This window comes from Montipora capricornis, chromosome 9 (assembly GCF_036669925.1).
Source record: "Montipora capricornis isolate CH-2021 chromosome 9, ASM3666992v2, whole genome shotgun sequence".
In the NCBI taxonomy this organism is placed as follows: Eukaryota; Metazoa; Cnidaria; class Anthozoa; order Scleractinia; family Acroporidae; genus Montipora; species Montipora capricornis.
The window spans coordinates 45,616,342-45,643,141 of NC_090891.1; the positions used below are offsets into that span (position 1 = coordinate 45,616,342).

At 39.5% G+C, this 26,800-nt stretch overlaps 1 protein-coding gene across 2 annotated transcripts in view; it reads left to right on the forward strand.

The window, feature by feature from the left end:
- The window catches only part of LOC138015816 (carbonyl reductase [NADPH] 1-like), a 29,761-nt gene extending 7,580 nt beyond the window's left edge, over positions 1-22,181 (forward strand). The window contains exons 2-9 of one of the 2 annotated variants that reach the window (XM_068862927.1): positions 10,636-10,717; positions 14,098-14,282; positions 15,122-15,231; positions 16,354-16,476; positions 18,123-18,184; positions 18,967-19,061; positions 20,426-20,489; positions 21,063-22,181. In XM_068862927.1, coding sequence (XP_068719028.1) covers positions 10,636-10,717; positions 14,098-14,282; positions 15,122-15,231; positions 16,354-16,476; positions 18,123-18,184; positions 18,967-19,061; positions 20,426-20,489; positions 21,063-21,169 — 828 coding nt within the window. In that variant the 3' untranslated portion in view covers positions 21,170-22,181. The remainder of the gene's footprint in view (positions 1-10,635; positions 10,718-14,097; positions 14,283-15,121; positions 15,232-16,353; positions 16,477-18,122; positions 18,185-18,966; positions 19,062-20,425; positions 20,490-21,062) is intronic. The other variant, XM_068862926.1, reaches the window with a different exon arrangement.
- Positions 22,182-26,800: the final 4,619 nt, after the last annotated feature.

Consider the following 26,800-nt stretch of genomic DNA (forward strand, 5'->3'; position numbering starts at 1 on the left):
AGAAAGACTATCATCGTTTGTGGACAAATTACTACAGCCGATTGCACAGACACAGAAATCGTATCTTAAGGATACAACACACTTCATAAACTTTATAGAGAAGACAAAGGTCCCTCAAAATACTATTTTGGTGTCTATGGATGTAACAAGCTTGTATACAAACATACCACAAGAGGAGGGTATTACAACGATATGCAAAGCATACGAAAAATTTCACAACTACAACCCTCCCATCCCATCCCACCATCTTAAAGAAATGCTTTGCCTTATCCTTAAAGAGAATTTATTGGAAAAAATTACCTCCAGATCCATGGAACCGCAATGGGTACGAAAATGGCAGTTGCATTTGCCAACATCTTCAAGGCGGAAATAGAAACAAAATTGATAAACCAAAGCAACTCAAAACCAATAAAGTGGAAACGTTATATTGACGACATTTTCTCATTGTGGGATTCCAACATACAGGAAATAAACCTGTTCATAAAAGCTAACAACTTCCACCCTACAATCAAATTCACGGCTGAAATCTCAGAGATAGAAATAACATTTCTCGACACAATCATATCTAAGGGAGAAAGATTCAGAAACGAATCGATCCTTGACATCCGAACACATTACAAGCCGACTGAAATCTTTCAGTACATGTACATTTTACCTCGAGCCACCCACCAGGCGTGAAAAAAGGTTTTATTAAAGGTGAAGCCCTTAGACTCTTCTGAAACAGCCTTTAATGACAGCATCACCAATTTTAAAGCGCTGTAATCTTGACTTGACATGCGACAGTCACATTCATTCAGTAGATCGTCAACCAGACCAAGAAACAATGTCCACTCCCTTGGTAAATTCATAATAATAGATGATACAACGAAGCACTTATTTGCAATATAAAGAAGCACGTCGCACGCCAATTAGCATGAAATCCGAAAGCATTCTCAAGTTCACCAGTAAATCGGGACAATTGCAAACACTGAAGAGACAATTGCGCATGGGTAATGGCGACCAGACCAGTTGTTAACCAATATGTTTTTTTCAACCAATAGATTGATCATTTGGATCAATAAATTCTAATTATGGTCATCAAATCAGTAATTAGACAGGTCAAGTAAAAGACACTCGTACAGCAGATTGATTCTAAGCTTTATACAAGCACTTGATCAGAACAATGGATAACAATAAGAATAACTTAAAATGATATTGACCGCGGACCACACCGGTGGCTCAGGGCTATCATGCTTGAGGCCTGGATTTCGAATCCGACCGGACCAACACTTAGGGTCTTTAATAACCAAGGAGAACGTGTTGCCTTTGTAATGAAATCTGCAAATGGTTTCGCAAATGGTTACACTCTCTAGTCTTCTCGAATAAGGGCGATAAATCAGTTCAACTGATCGAATATTAAGCATACAACTGACCTAATATTAGGGACACAACTGATCGATAAATCAGTACAACTGACCTAATATTAGGGACACAACTGATCGATAAATCAGTACAACTGATCGAATATCTGATTTATTGATCTATAAACAATTGGCAGTACAACTGATCGATAAATCAGTACAACTGATCGGCAAACAAGTACAACTGATCGATAAATCGGTGTAACTGATCAAATATTAGGCACACAACTGATCGAATTTGAGAGAGACAACTTATCGATAAATCAATACAAATGATCGAATATTAGGGACACAACTGATCGATAAATCAGTACAACTGATCAAATATCAGGGACACAACTGATCGATAAACCAGTACAACTGATCGAATATGAGGGACAACTGATCGATAAATCAGTACAACTGATCGAATATTAGGGACACGACTGATCGATACACAACTCAGGAGTACCCAACGGAGCACAGGCGCCCCAAGCTGAAAATACGTGGTGTATGTGACAGTTTGTGTATATAGAGAATTGTATGGGAAAATCACCGATCGTAAAAAAATTGTGTAAATAACTATCTCATTTGAAATAAAGTTTTCCTACCTCAAATGTGTGACCAACTTGTCTCTTTTGGCGAGTTTCGAGCCATTCTGACGCCGTTTAGTGAAGTCATCCGGAAGGCCGTTGCTGAAATAATGGGAAGGCCGGTGACTCCATCCATCGCTGGCCAGACCTCACTCCACAAATCGTTTTCTCCTCAACAGGAAAAGTCCCGAATCGCAATAAAAACAACAGTTCCATAAAGCCCAATAAATTTCACTCCAAATACGTGTGTTTCGGTGGCCGAAAGACTCGTGGCGAACGAAAACTTTGCCTTAAAATTCACCTCTTCGGCTTTCCTCAGAGGCTTGTGACCGGGTAGTCAACAACGGAAACTCGCAAGATGGTTTCAGCCTCAACTCTGATTGGTCCATTTGAATTTGACCGCGCGCTGGCAACACGACCGTTGTTGACTTGTGACTGGGCGGCCTTCCGGATGACTTCACTAAACGGCGTCAGAATGGCTCGAAACTCGCCAAAAGAGACAAGTTGGTCACACATTTGAGGTAGGAAAACTTTATTTCAAATGAGATAGTTATTTACACAATTTTTTTACGATCGGTGATTTTCCCATACAATTCTCTATATACACAAACTGTCGCATACACCACGTATTTTCAGCTTGGGGCGCCTGTGAACGGAGCCGCTCTGCAAAATACCCGCTCTACAGGGCAGAATTGCGCTGGCTGGGAAATTGAACGTTCGCTACTTAACTTGCTGGAAAGTCTCTATATAAACACCACGCTTGCTGGGAAATTACGTTGCAACGCGGGTTCTGGCTAGACAAAAGAATCTCTAGTTTGTAGAGTTTGTTTTTCTCGTGGTAACCGTACTATAAAAAAATATATCTATCTTCGCACTGTTGAATAGTTCCTCGTTTTCCAGGGAAAGTAGAGCGAGCGAAACATGCAATTAATTGAGTGTGAAAATCAAGCCACGCGAGAAAGGCGAAACGCGATCTCGCGCAAATACCTTTGAAATCGCCCTAATTGAGTATTTTGCCAGTACAATATTTTGTTCTATCCATGGTGCTAATTATTGACTGGGGTGTGTCAATGTTAAGTTATGCAATAAAGCAAGGCATACCATGCTGTGAATTCCTGAGAAATAGTTTCAACACACTGATTTGAGCGCACCACTGACGGTCTCGTATTGTTTGCCCGGTTTCGCTTTCGGTTTACATTAATCTTATTGTAGCTTGGAAGAAACCTCCTGCTTGTTTGGTTCGATTGTTGGGTTTTTTGTCTAGTTAGCGCCTACTGGCCACTGGTCGATCCGTATCTGTGAAGTCAGCCAAAAGTTAAGGTAAGCAAAATCTTGCGTTTTTTGTCTTATATAGTCAGTTTAGGAAACGCCGCTGGAAATGTTTTTTCCAAACAGTTCTCTGCCGATAGACGACGCATAGTCTTTCCGTTGAATATAATGCACAACATTAGCAGAACATATTCAAATCTGTATTTGAGATCGCCACGTAGCCATGTAGCTGAACTGAGGGATGAAGAGCGATTGTTCGTTTACCCTAATTTCATCTTAAGTTTGTTTATGATCAGTTGTAATGGAGTGAACCTTATTACAAGTTTGTTCCTCTGATCTCGGGAATTTTGGAATCTAGTTTTCGGTTTTCTTTCTTATGTTTTCTGATTCGGGTCGGTTCGAGTTGATCCGACGTGGACTGGCGGTCCGAGTCAGTTGATCCGATCCGATTTTTGTATCTGCCTCTGTAAAAGGCCACCGAGGGCTCTTTTCATGCAATGTCACGTTTTATAAACGTTTCCGTTTATGACTTCGCAGATCTGCCACACTGATTGTTTATTGTTCCGAGCGCTCTGGATATGATCTTTCACTGATTTCTGACTTAACCGTACAATTAAAAAAAAAAAAAGCGCTGAAGCAATATCTCCGGGCTATTTGGGGCAGCGCAAGCAATGTTTTCAAGGTTTTGTTTACGTTAGGAAATTAAGATCGTTATTTTACTTTTTTGACTCTATTCGCAATAGCGTATTACTGCGACTTCTTTATTTTGACAAAGATTCTGTCATCACCAACGTTCAAACGCGGATGGTCTGTCGCGTCTTCACAAAGTTTCGGATAAAGAATTTTTTCAAAAACACTGCCGACAAAACGCAAAAACTGGACAAACTATTGAAGTGTTTTTTTTTTGTCAATAATCTTTTGTAGACGAATATTTCTTTTTCTCAGAGTAAGGTTGAGAGAAAGATCGCTCATTTTGACCAACTGCAAAGTACAAATTTCCTATACAGTCTGTCTTTACTTGGGATGTAAGCTTACGAACAAAAATTGACAGGAAACAAATTTCGGTTTTCGTTTTGTCAATTGCAAGAAAATTCTAAATTTGTCCGTTAGTGGACAGGCCCTTGACGTACTTTTTTCTGAAAAGAGATTTGTTGCAAGCAATTGCTCTCAATGACAGACGACCAAGGCTGACCACGACAACGATTGTCTCCAGACGTACGACCATGGCTTTTGCTGTGAAACTTTGCACCAGTTCTGGTGTGAAACTTTTGCGGTGATTGTCTGACCACATACGACCATGACTTTTTCTGTGAAACTTTGCACCACTTCTGGTTTAAAACTTTTGCGGTGATTGTCTGACGACACACGACCATGTCTTTTGCTGTGAAACTTTGCACCAGTTCTGGTGTGAAACTTTTGCGGTGATTGTCTGACCACATACGACCATGGCTTTTTCTGTGAAACTTTGCACCAGTTCTGGTGTGAAACTTTTGCGGTGATTGTCTGACCACATACGACCATGGCTTTTGCTGTGAATCTTTGCACCAGTTCTGGTGTGAAACTTTTGCGGTGATTGTCTGGCCACATACGATCATGGCTTTTGCTGCGAATCTTTGCACCAGTTCTGGTGTGAAACTTTTGCGGTGATTGTCTGGCCACATACGATCATGGCTTTTGCTGCGAATCTTTGCACCAGTTCTGGTGTGAAACTTTTGCGGTGATTGTCTGACGACACACGACCATGGCTTTGCTGTGAATCTTTGCACCAGTTCTGGTGTGAAACTTTTGCGGTGATTGTTTGATGACACACGACCATGGCTTTTGCTGTGAAACTTGGTCAGCCTTGGTCGTCTGTCATTCAGAGAAAATGCTTGCAACAAAACTCTTTTCAGAAAAAAGTACGTTAAGGGCCTGTCCACAAGCGGACAAATTTAGAATTTTCTTACAGTTGACAAAACGAAAACCGAAATTTCTTTCCTGTCAATTTTTGTTTGTAAGCTTACATCCCAACTAAAGACAGACTGTAAAGAAAATTTGTACTTTGCAGTTGGTCAAAATGAGCGATCTTGCTCTGAACCTTACTCTGAGTAAAAGAAATATTCCTCTACAACAGATTATTGACAAAAAAAAGACTTCAATAGTCTGTCCAGTTTTTGCCTTTTGTCGGCAGTGCTTTTGAAAAAATTCTTCATGCGGAACTTTTTGAAGACGCGAGAGACCATCCCGCGGCATTTGAGCGTTGGTGATGACAGAATCTTTGTCAAAATAAACAAGTCTTACGCTATTGCGAATAGGGCCAAAAGAGCAAACTAAAGATCATAATATCCTAACATAACCAAAACCTTGAAAATATTGCTTACGCTGCCCCAAATGGCCCGGTGATGTTGCTTCAGTGCATTTTTCTTTTAATTGTGCGGTTAAGTCAGAAATCAGTGAAAGATCATATCCAGAGCGCTCGGAACAATAAACAATCAGTGTGGCAGATCTGCGAAGTCATAAACGGAAACGTTTATAAAACGAGACATTGCATGAAAAGAGCCCTCGTTGGCCTTTTGCAGAGGCAGATACAAAAGTCGGACCGGATCAACAGACTCGGACCGTCAGTCGACGACGGATCAACTCGAACCGACCCGGATCAGAAAACATAAGAAAGAAAACCAAAAACTATATTCCAAAATTCCCGAGATCAGAGAGACAAACTTGTAATAAGGTTCACTCCATTACAACTGATCATAAACAAACTTTTAATTATGAAATTAGGGTAAACGACCATGGCTTTTTCTGTGAAACTTTGCACCAGCTTTGGTGTGAAACTTTTACGGTGATTGTCTGACCACATGTACACACACGACTATGGCTTTTGCTGGGAAACTTTGCACCAGTTCTGGTGTGAAACTTTTGCGGTGATTGTCTGACCACAACACGACCATGGCTTTTTCTATGAAACTTTGCACCACCTCTTGTGTTAAACTTTTGCTATGATTGTATGTCCACATAAGACCATGGCTTTTGCTGTGAAACTTTGCACCAGTTCTGGTGTGAAACTTTTGCGGTGATTGTCTGACCACAACACGACCATGGCTTTTTCTATGAAACTTTGCACCACATCTTGTGTGAAACTTTTGCGATGATTGTCTGACCACATACGACCATGGCTTTTTCTGTGAAACTTTGCACCAGTTCTGGTGTGAAACTTTTGCGGTGATTGTCTGACCACATACGACCATGGCTTTTGCTGTGAAACTTTGCACCAGTTCTGTTGTGGAACTTTTTCGGCGATTGTCTGATTAAATACGACAATGGCTGATGGCATTCTTGGCATGTTATTACCTTCTCATTGTTATCTTGCGAAAGAGATTAATTGACTGTGCATTCTTGGCGTGCGATTACCGCCCCATCGTCAGCATCGTTACATTTCGCGAAAAGGTTTAATTGACTGTGCATTCTTGGCATGTGATTACCTCCTCATCGTTACTTTTCGCCGCGAAAAAGATTAATTGACTGTGCATTCTTGGCATGCCATTACCACCTCATCGTCAGCATCGTTACGTTTCGCGAAAAGGAGAGAGGGAATGGTTTCCATTTGAGTGAAACAGCACGATTAATTTTCGCGCGAACGTCCTTAAATGCCGAGTTGTTACAGTGCAACAACAAAGGGAAAAAGAAACTACTAACATTTTGACTCTGTGTTCATTGCGTTGTTATTTGTTTACGCGTCATCTTGATCGCCCTGCAACTACTTCCCAAGTTTACATTTTAGCGAGGACCTCTCTTTCAAGAAACTGTGAGTACAGATTATTTTTACTATGATTATTATTATTACTATTATTGTCGTTATTATTATTATTATTAATATTATTAATATTTATTACTATTAATTTTTAAATATTATGTAATTATTTATTACTATTGATGTTGAAACCTTGCTGGCTGGCTCATAATGTACGCCACCGCTCGCTGGCAAACGTTATGTGCTGGCTGGCAATATGTGTCATTTCGCATTTTAAAATATGCTGGCTGGTTAAAAGCCGTCTCACACGATGGCTGGCTGGGACTTTTATTTCCTGAAACTCTTGCTCGCTGGCAGTGAAGAGCGGGTATTTTTTTCCCAGGAACGTTAAATATTAACGAAGATTGACGTAGAAACATTGTAATAGTTGCTGCAACATTATAGGAACAATTTTGTCAAAAATAGTCATTGGGTACTCCTGACAACTGATCGATAAATCAGTACCGGCTGATCGAATATTAGCGACACAACTGATCGATAAACCAGTACGTACAACTGATCGAATATTCGTATCATATATTAGGGACACAAACTGATCGAATATTAGGTACACACCTGATCGATAAATCAGTACAACTGATCGAATATTAGCGACACAACTGATCGAATATTAGGTACGCAAGTGATCGATAAATCAGTACAACTGAGATAATATTAGGGACACAACTGATCGATAAATCAGTACAACTGATCGAATATTAGCACACAACTAATTAATAAAACCGTACAAGTGATGGAATATCAGGAACACAACGGATCGAATGTAAGAGACAACTAATCGATAAATCAGTAAAATTGATAAAATATGGAATAAGTGACTTGCAACTGATCAAGTAATGCTAACTACCCAACTATAAAGGTCACTTAGGTGAAGAGAGTATGGACTAACTTATGAGTGGGCCAATCGGTAGATAGAATTAATTTTGAAACAAACGGCGCGCCATACTTTCGCTTGATTAGTTTTAACTGGAATGTGTGTGTGATATTTGCAATGTGATGATTCCATCACGAGGTCTGAGTGCGAGGTAGCATCACTTTGCTATTGAAGTCCCGATCTACAGTTTTGAAGGACTTCATAATGCAGCCCTGGGGACCGTTTCTCAAAAGTCCCGAAACTTTACGAGCCAGTTTTGGGTGTCACAATTCCCTTTGTAACTCAAGAACGGAGAGCATTTAATTCGTCAAACTTCACAGTTATTTTTCTTTTTGTTACCTTGAAAACATGTTAAAAGATCGGCTTTCCATAACTGGCGGTTGGCTTTTCCGGCCCGAAAAGTTTTCGGGACTTTCGAGAAATGGGCCCCTGGAATCTTAAAAAATTAATTAAATTTTTGTTAGTTAGTGACCTGCAGGACATGGAATCAACTTCATTGGGCGATGCAAGGTAAGGGACTGGTCATTATTTATGTAAAGATGGGGGGTGGGGGGGGGGGGGGAGGGAGAAAAATATGTTGGAAAGATAGTCTCCTCTTTGTGGGGAGGAGCATTGTGTGATGACACTATTAAAAATAGCTGCGGGGGAGACTGTGTTGTCTGTTGAATAGGTGACCCTGCTCCATCTAGCTCTACCCACCTTGGTCAATGGACCCCTCTTCAAATATACCTCAAACTGCTGACTCCCTTAAGCTTTTTTAAAAAAGGTTCAAACCCCCTCTAGCCAATCTGAAATAGTCTTGATCGCCCCTTCTTTTTTCCCTCCCCCCTCCCTGCACATAAATAATGATCGGTCCCTTAGGTTAATACAGTTGCAACCAGGTTGACAATCAGAGAAAGTTCTATACTGCTCTGGTTTAGAAAAATTTGAATATAGCTTATACACTATGACCAAAAATCAATAATAATAATTTATGTTAGCTATGCTAAACACTAAGTGGCCCAAGTTTTAATTGATTTCAAAAATGAAACCTGTTTGTTTTCTTCACTATAAAACATTGCGATAAAATATTAAACATGGTAAAAAAAAAAAAAACGAGTAAAAAAGCTTAAATTGCAACCTTGCGACTTACCTTAACTCATTATGAAGAAATGCAAATACGAATGAACTCGAATATATAATGAAAAGAAAGCATGAAGTTATGCTGTTTACCCTAGAGACGCAATATTTGAGTTTATTGTTATTTTCATTCCTTTTTCATTCCTTTTTCATTCCCAATCAAAAAGCACAGATTAATAATTTTGTCTCTGGGGGAAATCTGTGCTTTTTGATTGGTTAATTAATTTTGATGACGGTTATAAAATTCCAATGATGCATGAGCGATGTCTGGATCATCTGGAAATAACAAAAACCTGAGCGAAGCTTGAAAATCGAGCAGGATTTTGAGGTTGCAGAGCCGTGCAAATACGATGATTTGTGGCACGATGCTAGCAAAATTATCCACTTTCTACTTGCCCAAAGGTGGGAGGAAGTTGCACGCCTTGTCTATTTATATTGTATGTGGCGACGCGTGGGATCTGAAGAGGAAATCAAAGCGTCCCAAAAACACATCTAATCATGTAATGCGCGCTTGATCATTTCATGGAAAGCGCGCAATATAAGAATTATTATTATTATTATTATTATTATTATTATTATTATATCTGGCCATCCATAAAATGAATTTTCGAAAAGAAACATCGCGATTTGAAGTTTTTATGGAACATTTTCCTCAATCAGTTGAATCGGTCATTCCAACTGTCTCAAAATAACATAACATCACACGCTGTCGCATCCTTAGGGTTGTCTGCCTGTGGATCAACTTGGTCAATTGCTCACCTCGGATCAATGTAAAAAAAATGATAAGGGCTCAAGAAATCACCCTAGCCCTAATCTGTAAGCTAACCTTGGTGAAATGGGTGCAAACATTGAACAGTTTTGGCTCACAAAACTGTTTTTTGCTCAATTCAAAGTGAGTGATCCAAGATGATCCGGTCCGACTTTTTTACCCACCCATTCTGAGCAGAACTGTAGACAAAATGCCAAAACTAAGTAAACCAGAATAAAGGCACAACAAACTTTATTACTGAAACATTAGCTAGCCTAAGTTCTGAACAGAGTTGCAAAAAGCCGATTTTGAACGAATGCATTGGAGGGTACGTTTATTTATTTCTAGGAGGGGCAATCCCAAGTGAAATTACTCTGTGACAAGTGATTGGTCATTATCAAAGATTTTGTTAGTTTGTCAATAGTTCATTAACAGGCCAGGGGCCATGTTACCATCTGTGGCACAGGCTAGCTACAGCAATATAGAAACTATTCAAAGTACAATTACATATAGGCATTTTCATCACTGCATGATATGGAAATATCGTGGAGCTAAAGTTGCTGAGCATCAGCCAGTGATGATGCTAGGACTACCATGTAAATTGTAGTGCCACACACTTGTGCACAGAAGAAACAACAATATCTGCTCCGACCCCTACTTCCAGACTACTGTAAATAGTCAAGGTTTCAAGTTCTCCAGGACCGCTGAATAAAAACACTGAGGATATATTTTTACAGGGTTAGCCTGTAACATATTGCGTCCTCTGTGTTTTTATTCGGTGGTCATGGAGAACTTGAAAGTGAACGATTATGGGATTGTGACCTAGCAGTAATTGTGGTTTGCATTTTATTTCCATCTTTAAGGTCACCGGAGGAAACCGTGGGATTGGTTATGCAGTTGTTAAAAGATTGAGCAAAGAGTTTAATGGAGTTGTCATTTTCACAGGTAATTGAAATGTGTCCAGAAATGCACGTAGTTAAATGCATGGTCTTCTCCCCAACTTCAACTGCACATGTGTCTGGGAGTTTAGAACACACAATGATCACAAAGTGTCCCCCAAATTCAGCATGACTATTCCAGGGGAGGGGGGTAGGGGGTTAGGGGTAGGAGGTTGGGGAAGGGGATGAAGGGTACGATAGCTGAAACAACCCAAACCTTTACAAAAATTCTAACCTTAGGCCTAAACATTATCTGAAGCCTAGTGTTTAGGCGTAAGTTTAGCATTTTTGGGTTGTTCAGCTATTGTACCCTTCATTCCTACCCCTCACCCCTGGAATAGTCATGCCACCCAAACTCCAGTCCTCAAGTAAAGGTAAACAGGTGTAGTTACCCCCTCCAAAAAATAAATCTAACCCTTACACTTACTGGTTGTTGAAAAGGGCTAATTGCCAATGCTTAGGGGTAAACCTATTGAACGGAACGGTGGAATGATGGAACGGAATGGTGGAACGGCAGAATTGCAGAATACACGGAATATTCTAAAATGAGGAATATATGGAATATTCTAAAACACGGGATATACGGAATATACTATTTCATGCGGGATGAGAGGAAAGTCTTTTAAGAAAGGATATAAATATTACATTTTTTGCCTGTGAGTAGTCTGGGTAGGATAACATAACTTTGGATGATAATTTTACATTTCCTCGCGACAAAAGATGTAAAATTGTGTCACAGAAGAGTTCACCCCTGGGTGATATGCTTCCCGGCTTCCGTTTTTGTGTCTCTTGGACTATGCCGAAAATTCACAGGCCCACTTTCCCACATTCAGAGAAGGAAAAATGGAGAAAAATGATGGTAAGTGTCTCAATTGTCTTAAAAACGTAAGGTATGTCATGTTATCTTTTGTTTTGCAGGCTGATTTGCTAAATCAGTGCCTTTATGAAGGTCTTTCTTCAAACTTTATTGCCGAGGGACCAAATCGCAACCACCGTAATATATTTATCCTTCTACAGATCAATAACAACAACACCGACAGAGAGAGGTCCGCATGTGACCGATCATAACAACATCTGTTAGGGAAATCGTGTATGAACCAATTGGGTTTTGTAACGAAGACCTTGTTATCTTTTGTTTTGGAGGCTGATTTGTTAAGTCAGTGCCTTTTTGAAGGTCTTTGTTACAAAACCTAAATTGGTTCATACACGATTTCCCCAGCAGATGCTGTTATGATCGGTCACATACAGACCACTCTCTCTCTCTCTCTCTCTGGTGTTGTTGTTATTGATCTGTAGAAGGATAAATACATTACGGTGGTTGCGATTTAGTCCCTCGGCAATAAAGTTTGAAGAAAGACCTTCATAAAAGCACTGACTTAGCAAATAAGCCTGCGAAAGAAACGATAAGATGACGTAACGATACGATACGATACGATACGATACGATAAGACACTTACCATCGTCGTTCTCCATTTTTCCTTCTCTGAATGTGGGAAAGTGCGCGTGCGAATTTTCGGCATAGTCCGAGAGGCACAAAAACGGAAGTGGGGAAACATATCACCCAGGGGTGAACTCTTCTCTGTTACACATTTTTACATCTTTTGTCTCGAGGAAATGTAAAATTATCACCTGAAGTTATGTTATCCTACCCAGACTACTCACGAGCAAAAAATGTAATATTTATATCCTTTCTTAAAACACTTTCCTCTCATCCCACGTTTTAGAATATTCTGTATATTCTGTGTTTTAGAATGTTCCATATATTCTGTGTTTCAAATTACTCCATATTTTCTATATTTTAGAATATTCCGTGTATTCCGCAATCCCGCCATTCTGCTATTTCATTCTATCATTCCATCGAATAGGGTCACCCATGCTTAGAGGTCAGGTACAAAACACAGGTCTCAAGTCACAGGTCGAGGTCACAGGCTATGGTTTTACGAATACAGAAACAACCCTAACCGTTTACAAATGCTTATATAGGCCTAAGGTTAGCTTTAATCGATGTTTAGGATACTTTATGTATTGGTAAAACAGAGACCTGTGACACTTCATGTTGGGTATAAAAATCAGGGGCACCCAACGACCAATTTGTTGTAAAATGTATTATTATACCCCAGTTAATGAAAACAAATGTTATTAAGGCATTTTCGGGTGTTTTTCAGTGTTGCTGGGAAAACATTATCTGTTCCTTTTTCCCAGCAAGACACACAAGAAATTTCCCAGCCAGCTAAATAAAATTGGTTGGTTTCCCAGCCAGCTGATCAAATCTATTTCCCAGCCAGGAATTCCGCGCGCTTTCAAATCCCTCGATCCAAAACGATCGAACAAAAGCGACAAAACCGGGACAAGACAGGTTTTTTCCGCAAGCGCAATCACTCTGACCAGCCGTCGTATGTTTGTGGCTATTCTCTGGGAGAGGGAAGGGTTTTTTTTTTTTTTTTTTTTTTAAGTCGTCCTCAGTCTTCAGAGTTTCTACAGCCAGCGCGGGTTGAAATGCTAGAAAACGTCAGTAATTCCCAGGCAAAAACTCTATCAATAACAAAATTTCCCAGCCAGCTCATCGAAACACCTGTATTTTTGCCAGCCAGCAAGATTCCTCTGGGGAACAGATAATGTGGGGAACAGATTCCTTGGGTGCCCCTGAAAAATTGGACGTGCATCTAGTTGCGTGCCATTAAAAGTGAGGTGAACCCATTCACCCCTAAACTGGCCAGACTTAGTCTTTCACTCTGTCTAATGCCAGACCATTTTACTCGTCAATGGGGAACCCCCAGGAGTCAATGGGTTAATCACTCACTGAAAAAGTATGTTCCATTAAACTAGGAACAGAAGCTGCAAATAAATGTATCAAACACAGGTTCACTTTTTCTTTCATTTTTTACGGCTTGATGCTTCATTTGAGCAACACTGGTTGTTCTTTGAGAAACATAAACTTTCTTGGAAGAAATCCTGTTATGTTTGTCTTTATTTTCAAGTAAACATGGAATTATCAAGTTGATTCAATTTCATTCTTAAAATTCAGAGAGAAATTAAATAACGTCCAGCCAACAGATTACACCATTAGACCTACACAATAATAATTGTTTCAATTCGATAATAATTGAACTTCAGGTAACAATAAAATTATTGCAGATGGTGACTCCATACACAGGTTTTATTGAGGTCTGTTCCTGCATGATGTATCTTTTCTTTAGATATTGACGGCAGCATTATTTTGTCTGTCTTAGTTAAAGGGGAACAATTTGGCACTCACAACAAAAGAGGAAAAAGAGTGACAATATTTCTCTCCTTGGAAGGAGGCCTTAGTTATCCTAAAGAATGGTATTAGGGGCACAAAATGACACATTTGGTATTAATGATAAGGTGTTTGCTTAACTTTTGAAGCGCGGGATGCAAACATTGGTACCAAAGTCTGTGAAGAGCTTAGCAAAGAACTGAGTGCAACAAACATCCAGTTCCATCCACTTGACATTACCTCATTGGAGAGTGTTAGGAAGCTTCGAGATCATGTGCGTGATAAATTTGGTGGTCTGGACATTTTGATCAACAATGCTGCTGTGCTTCTCGAGGTAAGAGAGGCTCGATCGAGTCGTCTTGAATGGTCAAGGTTACGGTGTCCCTCCGAATACTGTTCCTCAAGAAAAGATAAACAGTTGCATGCATTTACCCTAAGCTAACATAATGCTAACCTTTACCCTTACCTTATTGTTATAGAAATAAGTAGCAAAAGCTTAAAGGGACACTTTAATTGGACGTCAAACCTTTGGCTCATGTGATTCAATTACCGGTATTGTTGTGCATCAAACGTATCTCTGCACAAAGAGCTCAATTAGCTGTGAAAATGTAAATGAACAAAAATGCCATTAAGAGAGATCTGTTTATAATATTTTGTAAAGCTCTGTTTGATATGCTTGTCTTTATTACCCTAGTCACTTAAATGGACAAAGAAAAGTGCACTTGTACCAATTAATTTTCACTGTTTATATCCCCATGTTGGACTAATAGCCATACTTGGATGTATTTACATGTAAGTAAAAAAACGAGGAGCAGTAGGGGTGGCTATTGGTACCTCCAAAATTTTGGCACTAGCAAACTTTTCATCCGATCTCAAAATCTCGACAGTCTCTGTGAAGAGTCTCAAAGTCTCATTTATATTGCATTTATTTCGGTGTGAACTCTTGCATGTTTTGGTCTCGGTCTCAGATTCGCAAGTAAGGGTCTCGGTATCTCGCCGAGTCTTACATTTTACCATTCATCACCCCTAACAGTAACTATTTTTGTAGTGTACATGCCAGCAGGCGTGTTCAATGTAACAGATATTTTAGCAGGGAAATGGTTGAGGTGCATGTATCCCAATACTTCATACTCTCTATAATGCCTAATAAAGTTGGTCAATTTTCTTCACCAGCAAAAAGAAATCCCTTGTACAGAAAGGGCAGAAACAACAATTAAGACAAACTACTTTGGAACACTGGAGATGTGCAACAGTTTCTTTCCACTTCTGCGACCTCATGCAAGGTAAGGTATTTATGTTGAATCACTAATTGGTAGTTATCAACTTTATTTACCCATTGAAACCTGAACTACCCTGGACCTCCTCCATTGACGAGTAAAATTGTCTGGCGTTAGACAGAGTAAAATCTATGAAGTTCCACTTCCAGGGGTCAATGCGTCAGGGGTAGGGTAGGGTTAAAAGCTTAACCAGTAGGAAACCCTGAAAATTTCAGCTGGAAGCTGGTCATTTTGTGAGTTTGTAATAATTTGTATTAGGCCTCCAGAGAATGAATTCTTAGGCTTTAATTTCCTTCTGGACATTGCTAGTAATTTATAAAGTGTATAACATTTTTTTTTATTAACCCAATGGAAACATTATGGTTTTACTGCAATAAAAACAATAAAAATTTGGAAAGTTCTATAGCAATTTTCCTTCCGAGTCCTTTAGCCTTTAAAGCTTGGAATTTTCACTTCTGGCAGAGTACAAAACCATGCTAGTGAGGAGACTGGGGATAGCAGAACTGTGAGGTCAAAACAATAATTAAATTTTTCCAGTGCCCAAATTTTCCATTTTCTCAGATTCAGAAGTTTCTGCCACTGCTTCTGAGATGTGTTGCATTTAGTTGCAATAATGAAATTCGACAAAAGAATGAAATTTGTGTCCCTAAAATTTCCTGCATTCTTGTTTTGACGTCACAGTTCTGCTATCCCAATTCTCCTCAGGGACTTGGTACAGAATATTTTTCAAAATTAATATTGTTTTTATCTCAGAAAACCATGATCTTTCGATTGAGTAAATAAAAAGATCTATCTTGTCTCTTCATGGGTCTAATTGACCGCATATTGGTATTCTCAGTATGGACTGGAACTTGCTCGCAATAGAGGCTAATGCGGGGGAATCCTTTTCAAATGCAAATACTTTTTAATATACTCCCCCACATTAGCCTCCATTGCAAGCTTGCTAATATGGTCCATTGAGTTGGGGATTAAGCAGAATAAAGCAATTCGTTCACAGTACTTAAAAATATTGTTGTTTTGTTCCAACAAAGGAACATTGAAAACCCTACTGCGTTAAGTCATTGTGGTGAACAGTTTTTACTGTCAACTTTTTTCTTTTGTCTTACTATATGTTTATTGTTTTAATAGGGTAGTAAATGTGTCGTCCCAGAAGGCAAGCTTAAGCAGTGTTTCTCCTTCATTGCAGAAACAGTTTACCTCGACAGCATCAACAATCCCAGAAATAACAACCCTTATCGAAAAATACCTTAGGTAATGTCAAATCTTTTATCCTCAAAAATAGATGATGTATTTAATAATTACTCTACGAGGGCGCACTGGATATGAAGTGATAGATAACGTGCCAAGTTAGTTATAATCATTTTATATCCAGCGAGCCCAAGTAGAATAATATTATTTTTTTATTAAGAACTCCATGATGGTCCCGACAGTAGTATTGTCGACTAGAGCATCGATTTCTGCCTCAGTCAATTCCGGTCCAAAACGACTTTTGTCAGCCATTTTTTGCTCAGAGTACTGCAAAAATATTTTCAGTTCACTTATTGCTGAGGCATTCCTTGACTATATTAGGTACAGCATGTATATGAACTGATAAAGTTGTAGCCTGTGTCTGGCAAGCAAATGAAAATGCTTGAAATCTGATATCCGTGGTTCAGTTTTTAATAACTGCATTTGTTAAATCTGGAATCAGTGGTGGAGATATCAACAAAGCATCTAATTGTATTAATGGAGATCTTGACAACATTAGCTCATGGTTATCAAGTAATCAGATGGTTGTACACGCAGGAAAATCAGAAGTCATGAAGATTGGAACTCAAAGTCTCAAAAAACTCTAATGGTCAATCTAAATATCTTTATTCACGATCATCGTCTCAAGGAAGTTACAAACTATAAATATCTTGGTGTCTATGTCGATAGTACCTTACCTTGGAAAGAGCATCTTTCATACATGTATGTGGAAAAAAGAATGTATCTAAAAATCGGTCTTATAAAACAGACTTCCTAGTTTCCTGACTAGAGGCGTTCTATTGAAGATCTATAAACAAATAATGCTACCAATCTTTGATTACAGATGTTCTGTTTGGATGGAATGTGCAAATTTAATGATAGACAGCCTAGAAAGGCTCCAAAATCAGGTTATAAGCACCATACTCAACTGAAGCTAACAGGACTTCATGCACTCAGAGTATGAGATCTAAATTGGGACTCTTAACATAAAAAAATCGAAGGCATTTTTTATGAGATTTCAGTTGGTCTATAAAATCATCAAAGACTATAACTGTCCAAACCAACTAAAAGGCTATCTACCTCGGTGATCAAGTCTGCACGAGAGAGATCTCAGAGACAACACTACGCTACATTTACCAAAAGCAAATACAACAGTTGGACAAAAAACTTTTCAATATGCTGCAGCGAAGGATTGGAACGATTTACCAAAATCGATAAGATTAATTACAGCCTTTTCATCATTCAAAGCAGCCTAATATAGTTTTTTGCAAAAATCGGACAAATTAAGTCATAGATGCACGGTAAATTAAATATTGTATTTCATATTCCTATCCTCTTTTATCTATTAAGATAATAATTATATAAATAGTTGATTTTGATTGTGTGATATGATTGTATTTTACCCTTTATTATCGTTTTTATGTATTTCAGAAATTTTACATTTTTCTGCTCATGTATTATTACCAGTGTGTTTGTTTTTAACAAACTGATATATTTTTAGCAGTTTAAGTAAAGTTGTTGTTGTTGTTATTATTATTATTATTATGTTGTGACGTTAAGCTAATTTAATTTTACTTGATTTATGTCGTTTCAGTTAATTACATGTAGCACTGGTACTATTCCCTTTTTTAATTTGTCTATGCCTGGTATATATAATTTTATTTTATCAGTGACTCTAGAGATGGAAAGATGGCTGAATGGGAATGGCCTAATGATTCCCATCTTCCTCCAGGTGTGTCCAATGTCAATTTTTTATTTCCCTGTGTAAAATATAACTCCGGGGCCATTCTCAGGTAGCTCGTCATCATCATTGTTAGCAGTGGTCAAACCACTATCATCATCAACATAATTTATCACTTACCAATTCGCCACTGCCTTCATCCTTCTCTTACCAGTATACTTCAGAACTACTCTCTTGATTGTCTTGAGGAGTTAAAGTGCTCCTGTGACCAAAAACTCAATATTCTTATTTTTGTTTGGATTTCAAAACTGTGTTACTATAAACACTAAGCAACCAAAGTTTGAAGCCTTGATTTCAAAAAGACGCCGGTCTATTTTAACTGGAATTTTCCTATTTAATGGTCCTTAAGATCTTGAGAGAGCTGGATAGAGGAGGAAATGATGTCAAAGACTCACCAGTTCATGGAAAAATGATTTTTCGTTAATTATTCACCTAAGGGGTAATGAATAGCCAGGTGGCTCTTCAGAATGCAGCCAAGGGGCGTGATCACCATCAACCACACAGTCTGAATAACTCGAGACTGACCAAAACATTACTCACCAAAGCACAGAAAATACAGAAGCCCTTTGGTTGGAGGCGAGTAGTGCTAGGCTGATCACCTTTGAGTTAACCAATCATGTTTCACAAAGAGGGTTATTTACTTGTATTGCAAACAATACCGATATTTATAACACATCATCATCATCATCATTACTCTTTTCGTCATGGTCATCATACACTCTGTTTTCAATTACGCACGGCTCTGACTTTTTTTAACTCGTTGAATTTATCAGCTTATAGGGTGTCTAAAATAGGGATAATTTCCCTCACCATGGCGCAAGCTCGTCAGTTTGAGCAGGATTCCCAGGAAGGAATCATTGTGAATTCTGTGAGTAAATGTTCAGGTTCACTTAAACCAATGTGGTTCAAGTACCATCTGTTATGAACAGATGTTAGTAACTGTTATTGCATAACTCATACCCTGATGGAAAAACGTTTTGCAAAAAAGTCATCCACCACTGCACTGCATGGTGGTTAGCAGATAAAATAAATTCACATTCACCTGCTGCGAAAACCATCTGACAACCCTGTTGCTCCTCAAGTGGCCAGCAAACGAGGCCGAGTGAAAAGAAACAGGATTATTTTGTATCATTTTTTTCATGTTTTGCAAATCAGATGAGAAAAATAGCGGTGTCTGACACTTGCAGACTGCAGACCGCAGACTCCAGACTAACCCTAAATCACAGTAATTGAAAGCGAACTGTCTTAAAATGGGTGCTTAGACTTGAATACCGTTTATCAGCGCTATTTGTAGGCAGTTTGCAGTTATCCTACACCTGGTCTCGGTTGTTCTGGTTGTTCAAGAGGCGAATAACGCTATCCAGCGGATAAACATTAGCAAAACCGATTAAGTTATCCAGTGGGTAGTTATTTATCCGGTAACCGTCAAAATACTTTTCATGTGATACCTTCGTTACTGAACAAATGATAGAAAGCGGTGCACAACGATTCTCCTCAAAATATACAACTACTTTCAAATTCTCCATCGATAACAAAACAGGAATCGAATGCACCTAACTAAACCCTGATTACTGCTAGTTAAAAGTAGTATTCGGCCCGTTTCGTCGTTAGGCCGTTGATCTGACTTCACCGTTCGTGAGGTCTTACTTGACGGGGTCGTACTTACTCACTCGCTAGCTCGCTTAGGCCTAGTTCAAACGTCCAACTTTTCATGTACTCAAATTCATTCAATAAAGTACATGAAAAGATCGACGTTTGAATCAATTAAGAGCGACCCATCTAATTTGGGTCGACCCAAGAATTAAGTTCGAGTGGTCTACATGGGAAAATCGACTGTGGAGCGACTTCTCGTGTGGCCAACTTCTGTGCCGAATAAAATGCATGCATTTGTATAATTTATTTTTGCGTCCCACAATTCACTTCTTTCACGAAAGCATTGTACATCGTGATTAGTGATAAATTCGACGTTTGAATCAACCCTGTGAGGTTTACTATTTGGGTCAACCCAAATAGGGATATATACATACACTAGGCCTTAGCTTACTTACCCAACCTCGTTCGCAGGGTCTCTTTGTCGATGAGGAGAGACCTTGGGAACGAGCTTGTTACTTACCTTGCTTGCTTGCTTGCTTGCTTGCTTGCTTACGTACTTACATCAGACCGTTGACATAGTGCAATACAGCAATTTATATCCCTAAAGCACAAAAACTATAAGATGTATTTTTCATTTAGGTGTGTCCAGGTTGGGTGAGGACTGATATGGGTGGACCCAATGGGCTCAGGTCTCCAGAGGAAGGTCTGGTTTTTTTTCCTTTTATTTCATGTCGGTTTAAAACGTAGAAGCAGCTATACTATTTATCGATATTTTAAATTGTCACGCAATCCTTCCCAACCATTTTGTGAATGATTTTTTGAAGAGGTGTGGCTGCCCCAGCTGACATTAGAGAGCTTAAGCACGCGCGTTTTTGAGACGCGGACGGCAACCGGAATAGAACATTTCGCGTGCCAGGAGAGTGGTGTCTCCCAGATTTTTGTACTAATCATCTCTAATGGAGAAAAGATACTTAGCAATGTAAATGTGGTTAAGTGAAAACAGGTTAAAAGGGAAAACAGCTCACTTCCGGTTGCGGTCTGCGTCTCAAAAACGCGCGTGCTTAAGCTCCCTATTACCAGCACGGGCTTGAAGAGGGTCATGCTACACATTTGGCACAAATAACATACACACCCATAATTGTATGTAAAATACACGAACTATCCATAGTGATGGAAAACCTTTTGTGAATTATGATATAAATAATAAATAATTATCCCGGCGGCCGTGGCTTCGTTTCCAACGCCTTTCACGTTGTTAATTTTTGTCCCTTCATAGGTGCTGATACCATAGTGTACTGTGCCCTTCTTCCTAGAGGAACAACAAGCCCAAATGGAGAACTTGTGTACAAAAGAAAGATACTGCAATGGACATCAGGCAAATAGAAACTTCGTAATGGCCTGAATTCTAGCCGTCGCTCGCTGAATCCCGACAAATGTCTGCATAATCTTTTCCAGCTAGCTTTCAGTCTTTAAGTAACAGGCGGTTACTGCTAATAAACAGCTGCATCGCTGAAAATTACTGGTTGCGAAAAGCGTTCGGCCTTTATCCTTTTTTTCCGCGGACTTGAATCGCAAATGGCCCAATTGCGGCAGGAATGTAGTTTTGTCGTCACTCGAGGGTATCCGGCCTACATTCAAATTCAAGCTAATACTTTGTTACAGTTTCCTTTCTTACAGTTTTCACTGTTGCTTTAGCGTCAAATCCTTTTTTCTATACAAAGATCGCTCTCAACAGTCCAAGGACACTTACAAAAACATTAACTAAAACATCAACATCTTAACATAACATAAACATCTCGCATAAACATCTTGGTCAGGTGTCACCATTTCTAATATCTGTCTTGGAGGGCACACGTGCTTGCAATTGCTGCAAAAGCTAACCGCTTCTTGGGCCTACTTAAAAATGTCCTGAGACTATATGGGTATGTATCGATGGTTCGTCCTATGGTAGAATATGGGTGCCTCGCATGGAAGCCGCGTCAGCAATATTCTGAATATTTGTCAGACAAATTAGAACGAACTCAACGAAACGGGTCCAAATGGATTCTCGGCAAGGACTCTGCTTATTATGAAAGACTAAGTTAGGACGGATGGACTTGAAAACTCGTTGTGATTATTTAGACAACTTTTTGGATATATTAAAGGTTTTTGTAATGTTAACTTGGAAAATTATCCATTCTTTTCTTACGGCCGTATACTAGATCCTCTAATAAATGTGAGATATGGACGACCAAATAGTATTCTTTTTGGAATAGATATATTGACCGCTGGAAATGCTTGGCCGAATAATTTTGTAGACGCTGATCAGTGTTAATAAGTTCAAGAAACGTTTGTACAAATATTTGATTGCACTTTAGTGTCATTTTATCATATATAAAATTCTCTATTGTATTTGATTACAATGTTTGGCTTGTTGTAAAATACGCAACGCAGTATACGTAATATACGCAACGCAATATGCGCAATATACGCCGATGTCAATCTGTAAAATACGCAATATACGCAATATGTGCAAAACGGTTTATTTTATCAGCGGTTAACTTGTAAAATGTCAAACAGCGCATGCTCACCGTTTCCACGTGGTTTCTTCTTAAGGTTTCTTTCATTCGCTTTTGTGTTCGTTATGTTTACGAGATTTTAGGTTTGTGTGTTCACAAGTTTGTTTTGCATCTGGGTGGTGTTTATATTTTCAATTACAACCTCTCCCTAGGGCTTATCGCGCATAGCTTTTAACCCATGAAATTCCCGCGTCCTAATTCTATTGTTCAAAAAAGTCAACCGAGATTACAACTTGGATACCTTTCAGGTATTCGTAATAATTAGATTGAGATGGGAAAAAAAAATTTTCAATAAGGGCACTTTAAGATTTGCAATGACTAGCTATTTTTCCCACCAAAACCTTTCTCCAATGCTTACATCGGCACAACTCTTTGGTGTGTTAGAGCCAATATTAAGGAGCTTACGCATGGACGAAGACGAAGCCAACGAGAACGTTCCCTTAAAGTATTATTTCCCGTTAGAGCGGTTTTCGATTGAGTATCGAAAGTAATTAGCGAATTGCTTTGCTTTTGTAGTACTTCACTCAGTGATTGGTTCAAAGTTCTCGCGCCAGTTTTTCAACCAATCAGAAGTGAAACCAAACCAATCGTGGCTCGCGCGTGCACAATTGCGTGCACATTTTCCGGCGCTTTGTGTCGGCTACGTGTTATTTTTTTCGAGTTTTGATTGGTTTACTGGATTGTCTCCGTCCTTTTTGATTGGCCAAAGTGATTACTTTGGTTTTGGTTTTACGACACCCGATTGAAGCTCGCTCTATTGTAGCAATTTCGTGATATCTCCAAGTCGTTCGGAATGGAAAGTGTGTATCAACATTGGCATGAACGGATGGTTGTTTGGGATGAAAATCTGAAATGTTTCGTCAGGTTCTCACGTCCTCTACACAATTTCAAATTTGGTCAATTCACGTCGTTGTCAGGACGAAGACGGCAAAAAAATGTGTAAAAATGCAAAACGCGCGTGCAAGGCGTGCAGGGCCTTTGTTTTCGTTCACGAATCGTATTATTTTGTGGCGTTCTCGTAGACGTCGTCGACGTCCTTGCGTAAACTCCCTACTATTGCCACTGTAACGAAAGGCGAAATCCCCTCATCGAGCTTGTTACGAAGGAATCACCGTTATTTGCTTTTTTTTGCCTTGAAAGCGTTTCCGAGACGCAACGCTCTCCAGGCGTACTAATATAGGCTCCTGTCGCAGCTTTGTCACTTAAAATCCCACTTGCCTCTACGGAATGCTGGCAGCCCAAAAATATTATTTTGTTTATGTGCTAATTAGCCTCACTAGCCTCGTTTGCATGGACAAAATACAAAAGAAATGTTGCTTGAGAGCGAGGCTAGTGAGTCTCATTACGCATTCGGTCAATAGGCTATCCCGGAATTGCGCAGGGAACTGCACATTGTCAAAGTAGCGGTGGATCCACGGGGCGATAGTATATGCAAAGTGGTCTTCGGATCCACTCGGCTATCGTCTCGTGGATCCACAGCTACTGCGACCATGTTATGACGAAATTCATGATCAATGACATGACAGACGAATGAAAAACTGACATCAATTTGTTAAATAGTTTTGACTCCGTTTTTGGACTTTAGACTTCCTTATTCTTACTTTTTTTTTTTGGGTCGCGCTCTGGCTGCGCATGCGTAAGATTTCTCCGTCTTGTAGAAGGCAAGTCAAGTGGGAGGCAATCGCGATGACCACTAAGCCACGGAAGACTACGTGACAAATCAACGAGGAAATATGTATTAACGAATTGTGTGCGTGACCGGAAACGAGTTTTTTCTTTTTCATTGCACTCAATGCAATATCCCAGTTATCGTATGACTCTGTAACCCGCTGAAACCCACTTAAATACTGTGAACTTAAAGGAAGTCGCCCAAAATCCTTCGAACAAAGTGTAGGCTACCCGTAGCCTCTTGTTCAACATAGCCTGCGTGCAGACGTCTCCTAATTCCTTTGTTGCACGTGGAAAAGGGACGTCTGCATAACGCCATCGCTAATCGTATTCCAGTCTCGCTCCCAGGCCCGGCAAGCTCGAAGCATGGTTAGCGCTAACCAGCGTTAAATACCATGGAAACCTGTAGGGTTTGACACCTCTTAACCAACGGTTAGCGCAAACCAGGGTCGTTTTCCATTTACCAAGAAATTCCGGAAATTCCGGTTGGGATGTAAATGGAACACACGTTTTTGGTTCGCTCCACTGGAACATTTCCGGAATAAACGAAACTTCTCAAAAGGTAGTCCTGTTTTCCCGTTGGAAATTTTCCGATGGAAATGTGTGTTCCATTTACAACTTTTGAAAGCTCTCACCACTTAAAGGCTATTCACGGCCACATTTTTTAATTTTGGCGCGTAAAATCGCAATCACTGGGCGGCGAACGGACCTGAGTTAAATGGAACACGTTTTTCACCCGATGGAAATTTCCACCGAAATTTCCGGAAATTTTATGTAAATGAAAAAAGGCCCCAGGTCTCGAGCAACCGGCCCCAGGTTGTTTAATTTTTGCACAAATTATGAATAATACCATCCGACCAGAATTACAAAAAAGACCTACCACTGAACATGGGGTGTCATAAAGGTAAGCTACTTTACAAATTTATTGACCAACCGGATGAGAATGGCGCTTACCATTTACTACCCGGCATTCCATCCCACATATGAAAGGGCCTGGAAACGGAACGATTCTCGCAAATGGTAAGGGAATTTCCCGAATTCCGTTTCGAACGGAAATAGTGGACTACCTCTGGAGGTTGTCCACGCTTTCCGAAAAGATTTTCGGAAAATTGCCTTTCCATTTGACCTCAAACTGAAATTTCCGGATTTTTTGGCTAAATGGTAACTTGCATAACAGTTTGACGAGTCTGAGTTGGTCGACGTATGATCGCTCAAACCGGGGTTCTATCCAGGGTATTCGAGGGGTAGAAGCTAGAAGCTCTTCCCCCTAAAATTCTCAGCTTGTCCTCCAAAAAATATTATCATTACAGTACACAAGTAACTATAACGTAAAAATAATCCAGACACCACAAGGTCAGTACGCATGAAGTACGTATTCCCGGTCTAGGGACACTATATGACAAGGAACATGGATTATTACAAAGTAGGCTCGGTTATCGTGCTGTAGATTCTGTTTATAAGTTGAATAGCGACAACATGAACAAATTTGTAACCAGAAAACCACGGAAAGGAGACGCTGATTTACACACGTCATCAGATTGTGATCACGACAAAAAATGAAACAAGAGGCTACGATTAGCCTAAACTCGGGCCTGAAAAAATACAGTGGAGTGTGGTTAACTTAGTTAGCATTAAAGAAAAGAAAAGAGAAACGTCTGTCCTTCTCAGATCGGCCTTACATTGCGCTTCTCATGATGTTCGAACGTGTAAGTAGTGAATACTGGGACCCGGGTTATCTTCATTATAGGTGGTGACAATGACCACTGGACCATGGAAATGAGGTAAAAATAGTGTATGATTTATTCCCAAATGGCTAAACACATTGTTTTTTGCTGCTTGATGGATATATTTGTTCAGTGTTTGAGAAAGGAAACGCTAATCAAACGGTTTAAGATTCGTGATTTGGTTAGAGAAAACTACGAAATAACACATCGAAACATTTTTTGCAGAAAAAAAAATGAAAGAAACGAAGGTGAAAATATCTTTCCATATCTTTCGTGCAGTGATGCACGACGCGTGAAGACAAGTTCCTTGAGGATGGCCATGCCAAATGAATCCATAGCACGAGAATCAAATATTTTAAATACATCATTTGTTGTAATTTAAATACTCACAGTAATATGCACCCAATTGTCAAAATAAAAGAATTACCGCAATTCTCTGAGATCAAATTTTGGAAAGCCCTCATTAAAGACATACAGTGCGCAAAATCTATTTTGCAACTTCCATGTACATTGCCTGTATGACTTGAAAAGTTGTGTTGAACCCTATGACTTCTACAGGTAATTCTGTTAACAATAAATATTTTTGTCTCGATAAGCTTGATAAAGCAGTGTAGAGTTCATTTCCTACAGTTATAATACTTACCAAGTCTGTTAGTGGAGTAATTAATTTCCTGTAATAATTATATATAATAGTAAATAGTGACATAGCTGCACATTGGCTACCAGCATTAATTTTGATCCAAATACTAAAATATCACTGACAGTTGTTTTACTAGGATGAATCGGATGTGAACCAGGGTTTTTCTAGGCTATATTCCTACAAAGGTCGAATTTAGCGGCAATATGCCAGACCAGACTTTTAACAAGAAACTATTTCAAAAAGAAATGGTGTTTCGTTTCCCGAATGGTAAGGCAGGGAGGGAGAAGGGATGGCGCAGCGATGGCGCAGCGATGACGCAGCGACGGCGCAGTGACGGCGCAGTGACGGCACAGTGACGGCGCAGTGACAGCACAGTGACGGCGCAGTGATGGCGCAGTGATGAGAGCACTCGCCCCCCACCACT